The 15,512-nt window shown below is 46.3% G+C and overlaps 7 protein-coding genes across 7 annotated transcripts; 3 read left to right on the forward strand and 4 right to left on the reverse strand. All coding sequences in view use genetic code 12, as the record gives it.

The window, feature by feature from the left end:
- Positions 1–360: 360 nt before the first annotated feature.
- Positions 361–1,506, reverse strand: LODBEIA_P34340 (uncharacterized protein; the record flags this gene model as incomplete). The annotated part of the gene is made up of 1 exon (XM_066973544.1): positions 361–1,506. The coding sequence occupies one exon, from the start codon at positions 1,504–1,506 to the stop codon at positions 361–363; it is 1,146 nt and encodes a 381-aa protein (XP_066830372.1).
- A 365-nt stretch (positions 1,507–1,871) lies between these two features.
- LODBEIA_P34350 (uncharacterized protein) lies at positions 1,872–2,294 on the reverse strand (the record flags this gene model as incomplete). Its single annotated transcript, XM_066973545.1, has 1 exon — positions 1,872–2,294. One exon carries the CDS (start codon positions 2,292–2,294, stop codon positions 1,872–1,874), a length of 423 nt encoding a protein of 140 aa, XP_066830373.1.
- A 273-nt stretch (positions 2,295–2,567) lies between these two features.
- Positions 2,568–5,094, reverse strand: LODBEIA_P34360 (uncharacterized protein; the record flags this gene model as incomplete). Its single annotated transcript, XM_066973546.1, has 2 exons — positions 2,568–4,918; positions 5,010–5,094. The coding sequence occupies 2 exons, from the start codon at positions 5,092–5,094 to the stop codon at positions 2,568–2,570; spliced, it is 2,436 nt and encodes an 811-aa protein (XP_066830374.1).
- A 519-nt stretch (positions 5,095–5,613) lies between these two features.
- LODBEIA_P34370 (uncharacterized protein) lies at positions 5,614–6,825 on the reverse strand (the record flags this gene model as incomplete). The annotated part of the gene is made up of 1 exon (XM_066973547.1): positions 5,614–6,825. The coding sequence occupies one exon, from the start codon at positions 6,823–6,825 to the stop codon at positions 5,614–5,616; it is 1,212 nt and encodes a 403-aa protein (XP_066830375.1).
- Positions 6,826–8,354: 1,529 nt separating this feature from the next.
- On the forward strand, positions 8,355–10,112 carry LODBEIA_P34380 (uncharacterized protein; the record flags this gene model as incomplete). The annotated part of the gene is made up of 1 exon (XM_066973548.1): positions 8,355–10,112. The coding sequence occupies one exon, from the start codon at positions 8,355–8,357 to the stop codon at positions 10,110–10,112; it is 1,758 nt and encodes a 585-aa protein (XP_066830376.1).
- A 510-nt stretch (positions 10,113–10,622) lies between these two features.
- Positions 10,623–12,527, forward strand: LODBEIA_P34390 (uncharacterized protein; the record flags this gene model as incomplete). Its single annotated transcript, XM_066973549.1, has 1 exon — positions 10,623–12,527. One exon carries the CDS (start codon positions 10,623–10,625, stop codon positions 12,525–12,527), a length of 1,905 nt encoding a protein of 634 aa, XP_066830377.1.
- Positions 12,528–13,274: 747 nt separating this feature from the next.
- Positions 13,275–15,233, forward strand: LODBEIA_P34400 (uncharacterized protein; the record flags this gene model as incomplete). Its single annotated transcript, XM_066973551.1, has 1 exon — positions 13,275–15,233. The coding sequence occupies one exon, from the start codon at positions 13,275–13,277 to the stop codon at positions 15,231–15,233; it is 1,959 nt and encodes a 652-aa protein (XP_066830378.1).
- Between the last annotated feature and the right edge of the window lie 279 nt (positions 15,234–15,512).

Below are 15,512 nucleotides of genomic sequence, written 5' to 3' on the forward strand. Positions count from 1 at the left end.
TTTCCTACTCTTTTGACAGCGAGAGCAGCAGCAGCAGCAGCAGCGAAAAAAAAGGGCAGAACCTTAGCGGGATGTCAAAACCGCAACATCCACTCCCGCTGGTGAGAGTACGAGAAAAATGCCCTGCGAGACGATGAGTCAATCCTGCGCAGCCAGTTATTTTCGCAGCAGCAGCAGCAAGAGGCCAGGGATTCGAGTTTGGACAAATTACTGCAATATAAAGCTTCTTTTCTAAATTTACTCATTCTACGCTTAGTTTACAGGCGAAATCTGAACGGCAAATCCAGGTCTCCACGGTTGGGATCGAAATCTAGTGACTAAATAATTTTATTTACATTTTCTCTTTTTTGTTTTTCTACCCTATTTTGTCGCTGGCCTGGTGGCTGCAAAAGTTGCCGCTACAATAAGCGGGAACACCAAACTGACATCAGCGTATACCTTGACAGAGCTAGCGTCAGCGCGGATCTTGCCCCAGCTTATCGCTTCATCGGGTCTCGCACCGGCATCCGAGCCGTCAAACTCTTGCCCCGTGTTGATGTATACCGCGTAATCAGCGCCGTTTCGCATCAAGCACGCGTTGCAAATGTGGTGCTTGATCAAGCCGCCGCCCAAGATGATCATGCCTGCTCTCGAGGCAGCCATGGCCATCGAGTTGATTTTGCGGATATCGGCCACGATGTCTAAGCGGAGCTGCTGCGGCGACGACTTGAACGTGTGGAAAAACAACATGTCGCCAATGGAGCCGTCCGTCAACGCGGGACAGAATATCGGGATTTGGTTCTTGTGCGCCCAGTAGAGCACCGAGCTTTCGTCGTTGATCTCTTTGCCTAACCGGTCGATGAGTTTCGAAGGCGTCAACACCGCCGGCGAGTTGGCGTCCAAGGCGCTGGCTCCTTCCTTCGCGAGCGCCTCTTGCTGCTCCTCCAACAAGGTGTTGAAGATGGGGATGATCCACTCTTCAAACTTGCAGTAGTTGTCGTTGGGCACGAGAAGATTGCCAATTCGGTTCATACCTTGATCTCGCAACCCCTTTCCTGGCAATGTGAAGTCGCCCATGTACGTAGGCGCCAAACACTTGATGATGTCTTCTTCGACACCGCCAGCAGTGGCAACAATAGCGCTGACCATCTTGTGCTGCACAAGATACCTTAGCGTATCTCTCAATCCACTCGAAATCAAATTCGAAGTGTAGCCCATGAAAATCGTGGTCTTTTGTCTCTCGTCTTGCTCGTCAAATTCGCCTGTTTGTTCATGTTCCGCCAACTCCGACTTGCGTTTGCCTCGCCACTGTCTCATTTCATCGATAATGTGGCATGCTTGAGATAAGTTGCTCGCTTGGAACCCCATGTGCGACATGGACGAGATCAAGTCTGTAGCGGTCATGTTGTAGGCTGCATCTTGCGAATAGTCTATCCCTTCTACTTCGACAAAGTCCTTGGGCACAGGCACCGACTGTTTAAGCACGGCGTCCGAGGCCAAGTTTGGAAGCTCTCCCAACCCGTTCATTCCTACCCCAACTGTTTTCTTTCAAACTCTGAAAAAGTCTGCAAACTTGTTTGACTTTAGAGGCTGGAGAAGTATGGGGATTTTGAAAAAAAAAAAAAAAAAAAAAAAAAAAAGAAAAAAAAATTGAAGAGTGTTTTGTGAACCATCGCGACGCCGCGAGCGTTGCCCGATTTGGCTTACTAGCGTGTGAGGGATCCACTTCATGACATCCCCCACCCACCTCTACATCCAAGATAAGCAGCCTACAAGTCACTCAATCACCTCAATCAACGCTCAATTTTAAAAACAGAGAGTCAAATTAATCCTCAAAGAGAACAGTTCAACGTCCATTATCTTTCTCTTACACATTCGCAATCTCTATAATCCTATACTCTCTGCGCAACCTCAGGACTCCAGCTCAGACACTTGGGCTTAGCAGTGTTATAACACACATAAGCACCAGGAGTATTAGTATAGTTGGGCTTATGCTTAGCAGGCAAAGGATAAGCTCTATGTGCTCTCTGTGACTCAGGCAACGCATTGGGCGCAGTGTTAGTTCCATACGCCAACCAATAATGCCAGCCAGGCTCGACTTGCGACATATCGGGGTGCCAGCTGTTATATTCGACCCAGCGTGTTCTCAAATGGATCTCCTCTGGTGCATCTGTCTCGTAATATTTGTTGCCGTAGTCGTCTTCACCTACTAGCCAACCCGATTTCAAGTCGTTGTGGAATTGTAATTGCCATGCTGCTCTCTTGAGGCCTGATTTGTAGGCGTTCTTCACAAATCTTCCTATTGATGTCGACATGATGTATCTGTGGTGTGTATGTGTGATGTGTGTGTTGTGTGAAGATGATTGACGATGTCCGTGGCTAGATTGGTATTTGAGAGAAAGAACGCAGTATTAGGATTAAATTTTGTTTGATTGGTTGTGTGTGCGTGTGCGTGTGTCGCAAATTTTCTCGACTCCCTCACGTGAGTTTGTCGCGACATGTCAAATCTTGATTCAATAAGGCTAACTCCAAACGTCAATTTACTTCAATATCTATCCACAAGTCTAACAACACACACCTTACAGTTTTTACAGATTCTTCTTCTTCTTCTCAACGGTGATATTTACAAAATAGGCGTGGTGACCTTTCCCAATGTTGACCCTATAGTCCCTTGCAATGTTGGAGAGATTGTCTTTGTTCAAGGACAAGATCTTGCCCAAGTCGCTCGCATTGGTACCCAAGGTTTCGCCTGCTCTAGCCACCTCTTCCCACCATTCAAGCTCCAACATGTGCCTGTTCAAGTCTGTGCTCTTCCAGACGATGAATTTCAGCTGGAAATCAGCTAGACTACTCTTGATGCTAGCCAAGATTTCGAGACACTTTAATAGATTGAAACGCATATCCGGTTCAGGCGCACTAGCAGCAAGCGATTGTTTATAGCTGTAGTAAGTTGGCAACTGCGGCACGCCAATCGAAGACCACGGCTTCATTCTCAAATGATACAAATGCTCCATCGAAGTGAGCCGTTTAGGTGGACCATTAACAAAGTCCACGAGTTTCAACTTGGCCAAGACGATGCAGTACTTGGCATAGCAAGAGGCAAGGGTGTCGAGCATGGTGTACGATTCAACAAGTCTAGCCCGGTGCTGCATAGAATGCAACAATCGCGGGACCGCCACTTTGACATCGCGTGCATACTGCTCCCTCATGGTATCTTTCTTTGCTCCGCTCTTCAACTTTTTGATTCTTTTGGGTGCATGCACTTGGATATCAACAATCTTGGCCTCCAAGACCTCGTGCACTCGATTCTGCAAATGATGGATCAAGTACCGCAACAAGATCCCAGCATACCAGTAGACCCAATAGATTTCAAACGGCTTGTACAACTCCAACTTGACCCCGCCCATCAACAATTGAAACATCATTTCCAATTTCTGGAAATATATATAGGAAGTGACACCAATGGCAGCTTCACCGTTGCTCAACAGATTGCCAATCTTGTAGTTTTGAAACATTTGAACTTCAAATGATTCCCAGCCAACTTGCAACGTGTCCCACAACACGAGCCCCTTTGACGTCAACTGCTGCGCCCTACACGGATTCGCTCCAAATATGCACAAATTGTTATATATGGCGCTCTCGAGATCCTGCATAAATGCGCCATGCTGAGCCGTGACTTCGACTTTCACCGAGTCTTTTAATTGGGCAAGGGTATGCAAAGTGAGATCATGGAGCAAGATCGTGTTGCCGCCAATGACATTCTCAACAATCTCTCGCGTGAGCTCCGAGATGTTTGTAGATGACCCGAATATGGACTTGTCGTCGCGAATAAAGAAAAGCTGGAAATATCCTCGGGCAAAGACCGATAATTGGTGGATGGGGTATTCGATTTTAAAATGGAGGTAATCGTGCAATTGGTTGATTGAGCTTACTTGCGCTGCGCCCGTGACAAATTGTCCAATCGTGGTGAATATGCCACTGAGGTGATCACACGCATGTGGGATATTGGGCGTGGCTGCCGCTACGGGGATATTCAGGTTCGACATGTCAGCCTGGATAAATCTTGAAAACACACCCGCTGGTATCAGTGCTTGATTATCATGGCTGTAATCGCGAACCACCAGTATATGTTGCTGAACTTTGTCACAAAATTCAAATGCTTGCGTTTGCGAGGCGACACCCAGCTCCAAAAATGGGATCTTGACGTCGTCCATTTTAAGTTCAAACTGGTTTAAAGCCCGCACTATTTCCAATTGGCTAATCAATAACCCACCAACCACCTCAAACTCTGGTTGCTGCGACGACATCCATTTTGTAACTTGATCAATCTCGTCAACTATGCTCTGAACCAGCACAGTTTCCAAGAAATTCAAATTCATGCATCGCGTCATGATATCCTCTTCATCGTACAAGAAAGTTCTCGCCAAGTTGAGCATGAACCGGATAAAGACGCACAATCCGCGGATAAAAGTCTTGAGCACTTTATCCACAACCAACTGGTTGAATTCTTCTCCCTGGCCTTTTTCTCTTGCGCTAGTTGCACAATGACCCACGACTCTGCCGTCTCCGAATGAGCAATCGCCAGAGCTCAAATAGTTCAGCAACAAATTCAGCACATATCGACAACTAAGCACACTCACAGTCAAACTCTCGCTTTCAAACCAGTTGACCAATTGACTTAGCAAACAGCTTTGGATATGGGCTACCGTCTGCGGCAGTTGCGGTGCCGTGCAATCAAATACAATCTCTTCGCGGTCCAAATCAATTAATCCCGTGTCTAGCTTTGCGTTGAGCGCTTCCAAAGCTCGTGTGCCTTCGAGTAATTCAAATAAACGCGACTTGACTACTCGGTTGTCTTTAATATGTTGGAGCGAGGTGAATATGTCTTGGGTGATATCTACCAACTCATCGTCATCATTATCATCTAATTTCAAGGACTCTTTATCGCCGAAAGGGGAAGAGGGGAGGTGATGTTAGTACATATGTGGGGGAAGGAGGGACCGAATCATGCTAGATGGTATGGGACGTACCGAATTGTACTTGCAGTGGTGCTGGCGGTGGTGTTACTTGCAGTGGTGATGGTGATGGTAAGGGTGATGAGGGTGGCAATGACATGGTGTAAGGGGAGAGATCGATCTCATGTGTGTTTCATCTTTTGTAGAAATCACAGATTTCACCAAAGAGGACGGGCACCAGATGAAAAATTCATTTCTTTTTTTTTTATTCCAAATTTGCACGTCGATCGGATTCGCTTTATCGACGGCACGAAATAGATGCGGGACAGACATAAAAGCATGTCATGGTCGACATCTATAAAAGGCAAAGGCAGTCGCTAGTATTGTAGGGTGGGTAAAATATCTTTTGATTCAGTTGCTGCAAATCATTTTATTCGGGTAACTTTTTAACCCATGAGCGCTATGATGATGATCGATTTTGATCCTCCAAAGAACATGAAAAGTCAAACCAAAAATGGGTTTCAGCGACTCTCTGGTTAGTTTCCATGGCTTCACACTCTAAAGGTCCTGCTAGTAAAGAGCTGAAGCATGGCACAGCAGGCCCTGCTCCAGCAGATTCACGAGTTGAAAAAAAGAAGGGGGGGAGGGGGGCAAGTTCCAAGTTCCAATGCAATAGCCTCTAATTATTCCTTGCTATATCTTCTATAATATGCTTATATAATACATGGTCGACAGGTAAATATCGATTAATATTGATTATATCGATTTCATCGTTGAATCGTAGCGATTTCGGCGTATGAGTCAAGGGATCAAGCAGAATTGAATTTGAAACTTCTTCAATGTGTTCAACTGAGAAATCGAGGGTCTTGTCCAAATCGGAATCAAATGAAGCAGACGCCTCTCCTTCACCTTCATCTTCGTCGTCGTCGTCTTCGGAGTCGTCACAGTATGAAGCTATATCTCTCGTGAAGTAAAAAACAAACCGTTTGTAATTGATCAAGAACCCATTTTGCAAGATTAAATGTTCAATGGAGGTGGCGGATTTGCCTCCGTTGTTGAAGTAGTCGAAAAAGTATTCTTCGTCGTAGTATGCAAAATCCTTGGCATCCAATCTCCAAATCTTGTAGTACTTGTCATAAAGTCCCGGATTCACCACTTTTGCAAGCAAAGCCTGTGTTGGCGTAGTTTTGCAATTCAAAAACGCATAAAACCGGTCAATCAACTCTTCCAACTTGAGCTCTTCGTACTTTTCAATGAATATAGACTTGACCACATCGCTTAGCTCATTCTTGAACCGGTGATTGACTATTCGAGTCAAAAACTGGTCGATGTTGCCTTCATTTTGGATTATGGAGTTGATAATGTAGTGTTTAATGTGGACATATATCCGGTCGTCATTAATCACCTCCAAGGGAAAATATTCATTGATCATGTGTTCGAGTTTTGCCCGGCACAAACTCAAAGACATGTCCCGTATCGAGCCGTCGCCACTGTCTCTCCTGCCGAAACTTCCCTTCCTGAAGGACAGTTTCGGCAACTCGGTGGGCACCAAAATGGGACTCGGCGGAACGTGATCGTATCCATAGTCGTATTCCATGAGACTATCGTCTTCATCTGTGCTACAATCGTCTTCTTCACTCGATGCTGTTGTTGCTACCCTGTTTTTTGGTAGTCGCAGCAGAGGCGCACCATCATTATCATTGTTGGTATCCTTGTCATCATCATCATCATTGACGGCATCGAAATCTTCAAAGTCTAGGAGCCCAAACTGGATAGTCAAGTTGATCCCGTGGCGGATTATCCCCGTTGTATCCTTCAAGTGCTCGTTATCACAGGTTGCAAACGGGAACCTTGTGTATTTCGCCTTTTCCTTATGCTTGAGTGCCATCATCTAGGCGAGACTGTCAGCAGATGCACTAGCAATGGCAGACCAGAACCAGCTCAGATGGTACCTGTCATTACCAACGGGAAATCAAGCGAGGGGATCTCCCATGGTTTTAAAGAGCAGTAATTAGTAATTGCTGCAAAGGTACAAATGTGTCTTTTATTTTTATTTTTTATTTTAATTTTTTTCTCTAACCGTACGTACCAGAGAGAGACCCCCTCGTGCCCCCCCCCCCCCTCTTACCTTCACGTCAATTCATTTCAAACAGGCCCACATGTGCTCTTGCTGTCATTCCAACTTACAATGCGACGGCCACTTTGAAAATGAAACATACACAACACACACCAACACACACACATTCCGAAGGTGAGACAACGTGGGGTTTTTTTTCCAAAAGTGTCTTACCTGCGAGAGATAAAGAAACGAAAACTCTCCACCTCGCGTCTGGTTTCTAAGACCTTTTCTTCAATTTGGTTTAAAGGAGAAGGGAAGGAGGAAAGAAAGGAAAAATTAAAAGCAAGCAAGCACATAGCACACCCTCGGGATCGGGCATGGCACAAGATCGCTTGATCTCTATCTCTGTTTCTATCTCTCTCTCTCTCTGTTCAGATGATGGCTCGATGTTGATGTTCTTTTTTCTTTGTCTTTTTGTTTGTTTTTGCCTACTCCAGCTGGAGTTTACAGCTTCCCGCTGCTATCGCGAGCGAGCGAGTCGGTGAACAAGCAACCATAGATAAGAACGGCTATATGCTGCGCAGCTCAAGTTTTACAAGTTTTACAAGCTTGGAGCTAGTGGGAAAAGGTCGATGGCTAATTGAAATCCCTCTTTCATGCTTGTCCCCCAGCGTTGCCAACACTTTTTGCTCTCCCAGAACAGCGTTGTATGGGTTGATATATGTGTTGGTGAGAGAGCGAGTGAGTGAGCAGCCAAAAGCCGTTGCCCCAATTGCCTCGCGGGGTGGGTGGGTTTTTTGCAACAGCAGCAGCACTCTGATAACAGAGGTGTCGTGTTTCTTGCCAGTGTCGTGAAATTTGCATTTTTTGCGACGTAGTCCCTGAAGCTCGGCATATACACAATACAGAGTTGTTAGTTGAGAGCCCATTACACGGCCACTTTCCGTCTATTTCGAACTGGTTCGGGCCACACTCAATAAAGGAATTGAGGTACAGTTCTTCTATTATATCTCTCTCTCTCTCTAAATCCGTAATCGCGTAAGAGACTGCAACATCAACAACAACAACAACAACAACAACAACAACCTCTTGAAAGGAAATCGGTTACAAGAATTTCATCTCCCTCTTTAAATTTCTTGTTTTCTCCTGGCCGTTTCTCGTGGAGGAAACAAACACGTCGAGCGAAAAAAAAAATTACCTGGAAGGAGAAAGTTAGAGATAGAGTAAGATTAGGTTGACGGAAAGGCTTTTACAACACTAGCAACACTAGCAACACCAACACGCCAGGTCGTCCTCTTCATCTTTCACTTTTACATAGAACAAGGGATTGTTTTTTCTTTTATTTTACCCATCACCCACTAATGCTCAACACCCGAAGTATTAGACTAGTGGTGGCCGTGCTAGCCGTACTTGGCATAGTTGCGTTTTTCGCTACGGCGCAAAACTCAATCACCCCGCCGTCGCCACAGCGGGTGAATAAACCAGCATCGAGTGGAGACTCGTCTGCGCCACCATCATTGTCGCATTCAAATGGGAAACTGGCACCTGGGCGCGTCTCGCTGCCAAACCAAAATGTGGATCTTTCAGAGGCAAAGTCCTTGGAGCAGGAAGACGAAAAGAATACGTTACAAGGAACTCCACACTCGGGCACAAAGCCACCTTACGAGATTGAAGAGGAGAAACCAAAGAAGAATGTTGCTGAAAAATTGAGTTCACCACAAACACCAGCATCGTCATTGAGCTCTGAAAAAAACACTCCTGTAAAGGCAGCGGCTCAAGACTGTAACGAGGTCAATTACGTCGTCATGATCGATGCTGGAAGCACAGGCTCTCGTGTTCATGTGTACGAGTTCAACACATGCGTCCAGCCTCCAAAACTATTATCTGAAGAATTTATGATGCTCAAGCCCGGGTTGAGTTCTTTTGACACTGACACTGTTGGTGCTGCAAAATCCTTGGATCCGTTATTGCAAAAGGCTTTGGAGAAAATCCCCAAGGATAAACAAGCATGCACTCCAATTGCAGTCAAGGCCACCGCTGGGTTGAGATTGCTTGGAGAAGACAAGTCCAAGGCCATTTTGGACCAAGTCAAGACCCACTTGGTTGAAGATTACCCCTTTGCCGTTGTTCCTGGCGACGGGGTCTCAATCTTGGATGGTAAAGACGAAGGAGTGTTTGCTTGGGTTACTGCAAACTACCTCTTGGGCAATATTGGCAACGAAGAAAAGAGAGCCACTGCTGCTGTTTTCGATTTGGGTGGTGGGTCGACTCAGATTGTGTTTGAGCCGGACTACAAAGATCAGTTCCCCGTTGAAGGCGAAACCCAATACAAATTCACCTTTGGCGATCATGACTTTACCTTGTACCAGTTTAGCCACTTGGGATTTGGCCTCATGGAAGGGAGAAACAAGATCAACAAGTTGGTTTTGGAGAATTACAAGAAAAGTCTGGATCTGAGTCTGGATGCAACTGCGTTGGAGAAATTCTCAAGCAAGAGTGAAGCCAAGTCAGCAAAAGCAGCAGTCACCATCACTAATCCTTGCATTCCACCAAATGCCGTCGCCAAGGATATCTTGGTCGAAGTTGGCAAGGACGAATTCTACGTTGTCAACATGAAAGGGTCACCACAAGCCGCCGGGGCACAATGCCGATTCCTTGCTGAACTGATCCTCAACAAGGACTTGACGTGTGAAAGCAAACCTTGTTCATTCAATGGTGTTCATCAACCTTCGCTCACGCACACATTCAACAAAAACTCAGACATGTATGTGTTTTCCTTCTTTTACGACCGTACTAGTCCCATCGGCATGCCATCGAGCTTCACGGTGGAAGAGCTCCGCGACTTGACTAAACTGGTTTGCCAAGGCGAATCGTTGTGGGGCGATGTCTTCTTTAAAGACTCGATTGACCAGTTGGTGGAAGAACCGCAATGGTGCTTGGATTTGAGTTTCATCACCGCCATGTTGCACACTGGCTATGACATCCCCTTGAGTAGAGAGTTGAGAACGGCAAAGACAATCGATAGTAACGAATTGGGTTGGTGCTTGGGTGCTAGTTTGCCATTATTAGACAAGAAAAGTTCTGGATGGGAATGTAGGTTAAAAAAGGACACTACTTAATCTAGACTTGTATTTATTTTGGGTATTCAAGTTTTTTTTGATAGAATAAGAAATCAAGAAATGATAATCACACGCATTTTTGGGCCTTGGTTGTTTAAAAAGAAGAATCCCGATATATGGAAATTGGGGTTTTTGGTTTTTTTGTATATTTCCGTGATTCCTCACAGTTTTTTTTTTTTTTTTGCTTTCAGCTGGGTACATAGTGGCTAGTAAATTAGATTAGAAACGCCCTAGAACAACCATCAAATATTCAAAATTACCACATCCACCCCGGATACAAAATATTTTGCAATTTTCTTTTCTTTTCAAAAAATCTACTCAGGCAGAAGAAAGCCCCAACAACAACAACAACAACAACAACGACCAAATAAGCAACTACCAGGAATCATTGAACTTTTGAAAAGTTGAACCTGACTTTTTCTTTTCCTTATTTATCATTTTGTTTCATTTTTAACCGCAACGTCAGACTATACTCAAAGCCAATTGGCAGCCGATCTTCGGAATCTAAGCATGAACAAGAGTTCTGAGAATCAGAGCACCAACGCTCGAACCATTTCCGATATAAGGCCCCTTACGAGGATATCTTCGTCTTCGTCGTCATCAGTGGATCCAATGGACTTGCGGCAGATTCGAGACGCGAAACTCCGCAGCTCGTCTATGGAAAGTTCAACGTCGTCACTGGGATCGCTTGCTACGGAACTTCAGCCTCAGCAGACTCCTCCGCCGGCACTGCAACAACAGCAGCAACAACAATCGGTGAATGGGTTTCGATCCAGACTGGACAGCGTGCCGAATCTAGCACAGCCGCAACCGCAAAACTCCCCCTCCACATCATCTTTCAAACGCGGAGGGTCAGTCAAGAAATTCAACCGTAGCCATTTCAGTCTCAGCACGGCGTCCTCGAACGATGCAGCCACGCAACACAGCTCAAGTGGCTCTCCGCGAGATCTGTTTGCACGAGAGCCCAAGATCCACTCCAAGTTATACTGCGAGGACGTCGTTGCTAGTGCACGAACAGCCAAGGACGTCTTATCGAGGTTATCCACGGACGAATTGAGATCAGTGCGCACCCACACGGAGTTGGCGGAGACCGCTAACGGGGTGCGCATGCTCGCCAAGAACTTGTCGCGAGCTACTATTCAATTGGACGTGAAAGCAATCATGATTGTCACCAAGGCAAGAGACAATGCCTTGGTTTACTTGACGCGAGAAGTGGTCGAGTGGTTGTTTAGCAAGCACCCGGAAATGATTATCTACGTGGATGAGAAACTCGTGGGGCTGAAACGGTTCAATAAAGAAGCGATAATTAAAGAATACTCCGTCGCAAAGGAGAGGTTGAGATATTGGAATAAAGAATTGGCATTGAGATCACCCGAGTTGTTTGATTTGGTGGTGACTCTTGGCGGCGATGGCACTGTTTTATTCGTGAGCAACTTGTTTCAGAGGATTGTGCCACCGGTGCTCAGTTTTGCCTTGGGAAGCTTGGGGTTTTTGACAAATTTCAAATTTGATGATTTCAAGGAGAGGTTGACCCATTGTATACATTCTGGTGTCAGGGCAAACTTGCGGATGCGATTCACTTGCCGTGTGCATAGTGCCGATGGCAGACTTATATGTGAACAACAAGTATTGAATGAAGTGGTGGTTGACCGTGGGCCCTCGCCATTTGTCACGCAATTGGAGCTTTACGGCGATGGCAATTTGCTCACCATAGCTCAAGCAGATGGCCTAATCATTGCAACACCAACGGGCTCAACGGCATACTCGTTATCTGCCGGCGGATCACTTGTGCATCCGGGAGTCAGTGCAATCAGCGTGACGCCCATCTGTCCGCACACCCTATCATTCCGACCCATCTTGCTACCCGACGGAATGTTCATCAAGATCAAGGTTCCTTCGAGTAGCCGCTCGCATGCCTGGAGCTCGTTTGACGGCCGGGTGCGCACTGAGCTTTCGCGGGGCTACTATGTCACCGTGCAAGCGTCGCCGTTCCCCTTTCCCACCGTGATCTCGTCCAAGACAGAGTACATTGACTCTGTGAGCCGCAATCTCCACTGGAACATACGCGAGCAGCAGAAGCCCTTTGGCTCGTGTCTCAAGCCCGAAACACGCCAGATGATGGCCAACGACGCTGGTGTCCACGAAGACCCCCTCCACCACGAAGAAATCGCCGACGATGGCAACGAGGATTTCGACATCAACTACGACGACCACGAAGTCATCAGGGAAAAGCGAAGCAGCTCGTCGTCGGCGCACGCAAGCCAGGACGTGAGCGAAACCACTAGCGAAGACTTCATTTACGTTCCCGCGCCAGGCGGCGGCACCTCGACCCCGCTGAGTTACTCCAACGTTGAAGAAAGAGAATGTTTTGCCCACCCGCATGCCAGAGTGCACTTGAATGGCGACAGGAATTAATAGCAACAATTTACGTGCTTCTATTAAACACACACACACACACACACACACACACACACCTTAGTATAGTGTCTCCTAACATTAACCAACTTATTCGCCATCGTGAAATCAAAATTTCTTTTTCTTTTTTTTTTTTCCCCCCTCCCATTTTTGTCACGTTTGCACTGCCCTCTGATCTCTGAGTGGGATACTCTGAATTTTTTTTTTTTCTCGATGGGCACAAGTGCTACGATTCCAGCTCTACTCTCTAGACTCTCGCACGTAGCTATGGGAATGCCTTTGGCAAAAAGAGTTGGACTTTTTTTTCCTGTTTTCCCCACTAGAGAGCACGGTTGATATAAGTAAAGTGTGTGGGTGTGGTTGTCTGTCCAGTGTTGAGCACGTGATAGGCCTTGTCCTGGGTTTTTTTTTGGTGACTCGACATCTATGCAGTACTAGTAGATTTTTCTTTAAAAAATTTTCTTTTTTTTTTTCTCAGAAGAAGAAGCAATAGGCAGCAGCAGCAGCAGCAGCATCAGCAGTAGTAGCAACTACCACTAGGATCTAAGTAGCAGTTTAAGCAGCAGATTTTCTTCACAGCGAAAGAACGAAAGAAAGAAAGCAGATTTTTTTCAAGACACTTTTTCAAGTTCAAGAGTAGTACTGCAATTTTTTTTTTTTTTCCTCAACTCCCATTCAATCTAACGGGTTAACTTTCAAGATATATATACATAGGTATTACACAGGTATTTTAAGCAACAGAAAGATATGTCTGATATCAGCCAACAGATGAACAATTTGAGTGTTCAGGACAATAAGAGTAACGGATCCGGTCGTAGACAATACGTTCCGCCCCATTTGAGAAATAGACCGCAAGGACAATCCAACGGGTCTGCTCCTGACGACGACATCCCCTTTGGCGGATCGGGCCGTTCTAGCTACGACGGCTTTGGAGGCAGAGGAGGCGGTGGTGGCTACAACAGCTTTGGAGGCAGCGGCGGCGCCAGAGGAGGCGCCGCTGGCTACGCGAGAGGTGGCGGCCGTGGTGGCGCTCGCGGTGGCAGGTACCAGAGACCCAGTCCCGGTGTGGGCAGATGGGTCGACGGCAAGCACGAGCCAGCACCCAAGAACGAGAGATTGGAGTTGGACTTGTTTGGCACTGCCGATGACTCCCAGTTCCAGTCCTCGGGAATCAACTTTGACAACTACGACGATATCCCCGTTGAAGCTAGTGGTGAGGGCGTCCCCGAGCCAATCACTTCCTTCACAGCGCCACCTTTGGATGAGTTGTTGGTTGAAAACATCAAATTGTCGAGATTCACCAAGCCCACCCCGGTGCAGAAGTACTCGGTGCCCATTGTTGCTGCAGGTAGAGACTTGATGGCGTGTGCCCAAACCGGTTCCGGTAAGACTGGTGGGTTCCTTTTCCCCGTCTTGTCTGAATCGTACATGAATGGACCAGCGCCGGTTCCCGAGACGACTGGTGCTTTTTCTTCGCACAAGGTTTACCCTACTATTTTGGTTATGGCTCCAACTAGAGAGTTGGTTTCTCAAATCTATGACGAAAGTAAGAAATTCTCCTACAGATCATGGGTTAGACCTTGTGTCGTTTACGGTGGTGCCGATATCGGTAACCAGATTAGACAATTGGACAGAGGCTGCGACTTGTTGGTTGCAACGCCAGGTCGTCTTAAGGATTTGTTGGAAAGAGGAAGAGTCTCGTTGTCCAACATCAAGTACTTGGTTTTGGACGAAGCTGATAGAATGTTGGATATGGGGTTTGAGCCACAAATTAGACACATTGTGCAAGAGTGTGACATGCCCGACGTTCAAGATAGACAAACTTTGATGTTTTCCGCTACATTCCCAAGAGACATCCAAATGTTGGCTCGTGATTTCTTAAAGGACTACATTTTCCTTTCAGTTGGTAGAGTTGGTTCCACTTCGGAAAACATCACGCAAAAGATTCTTTACGTTGAAGATGAGGAGAAGAAAGATGTCATTTTGGACTTGTTGAATGCCAATAGCTCGGGTCTCACTATTGTCTTTACCGAAACCAAGAGAATGGCTGACAACTTGGCTGATTTCTTGTATGACCAAGGTTTTCCAGCTACTGCTATCCACGGTGACAGATCGCAATACGAAAGAGAAAAAGCGTTGGCTGCTTTTAAATCGGGCCAGGCCCCCATCTTGGTTGCCACCGCCGTTGCCGCTAGAGGTTTGGATATCCCCAACGTGTCACACGTCATCAACTATGACTTGCCTAGTGACATTGATGACTATGTTCATAGAATCGGTCGTACTGGTCGTGCGGGTAACGTTGGTATTGCCACTGCATTCTTCAACAGAAACAATAGAAACATTGTCAAGGGCATGATTGACTTGTTGAGCGAGGCAAACCAAGAGATGCCCGACTTTTTGACCAAGATTGCTAGAGAATCGGCATTTGGTGGTGGCAGACCGACCCGTGGTGGCCCACGCGGCGGCGGCATGGGATCTCGTGGTGGTGCCAACAGAGATTTCAGAAGATCCGGTGGAGGCAGCAGTGGTGGCTACGGCAACTCTGGCTGGGGATCAAACTCAAGCTCTGGCTGGGGTGGCTCTTCCAACAGCGGCTGGGGCAACTCCAACGGTGGTGGCTACTCCAACGGCGGCGGTGCTCGTTCTAGCTTCAATGACAATGCAAGCTACGGAAATCCATCCTCCAACGCCGGCTCATGGTGGTGAGAAAAAACAAAAAAACAAAAAAACAAAAACTCCAGGAGTTTACATTAAACCGTGGGCGAGGAATTATTCATCCACAACATCATCATCATCATCATCATCATCATCAACATCAACCGTTATCACTATCACTATCACTGCGAAAACTACTACTACTACTATTACTACTACTTCTGCTACTAAATTCAAATCAATCTACTATTTTTTTTATATTTTTACATTTACATACAAAATTGCATGATTATTAATTTGGGATACTTATAGAGTTTGCTTTTTCATTAC

The sequence above is a fragment of the Lodderomyces beijingensis genome (assembly GCF_963989305.1).
Source record: "Lodderomyces beijingensis strain CBS 14171 genome assembly, chromosome: 4".
NCBI lineage: Eukaryota > Fungi > Ascomycota > Pichiomycetes > Serinales > Debaryomycetaceae > Lodderomyces > Lodderomyces beijingensis.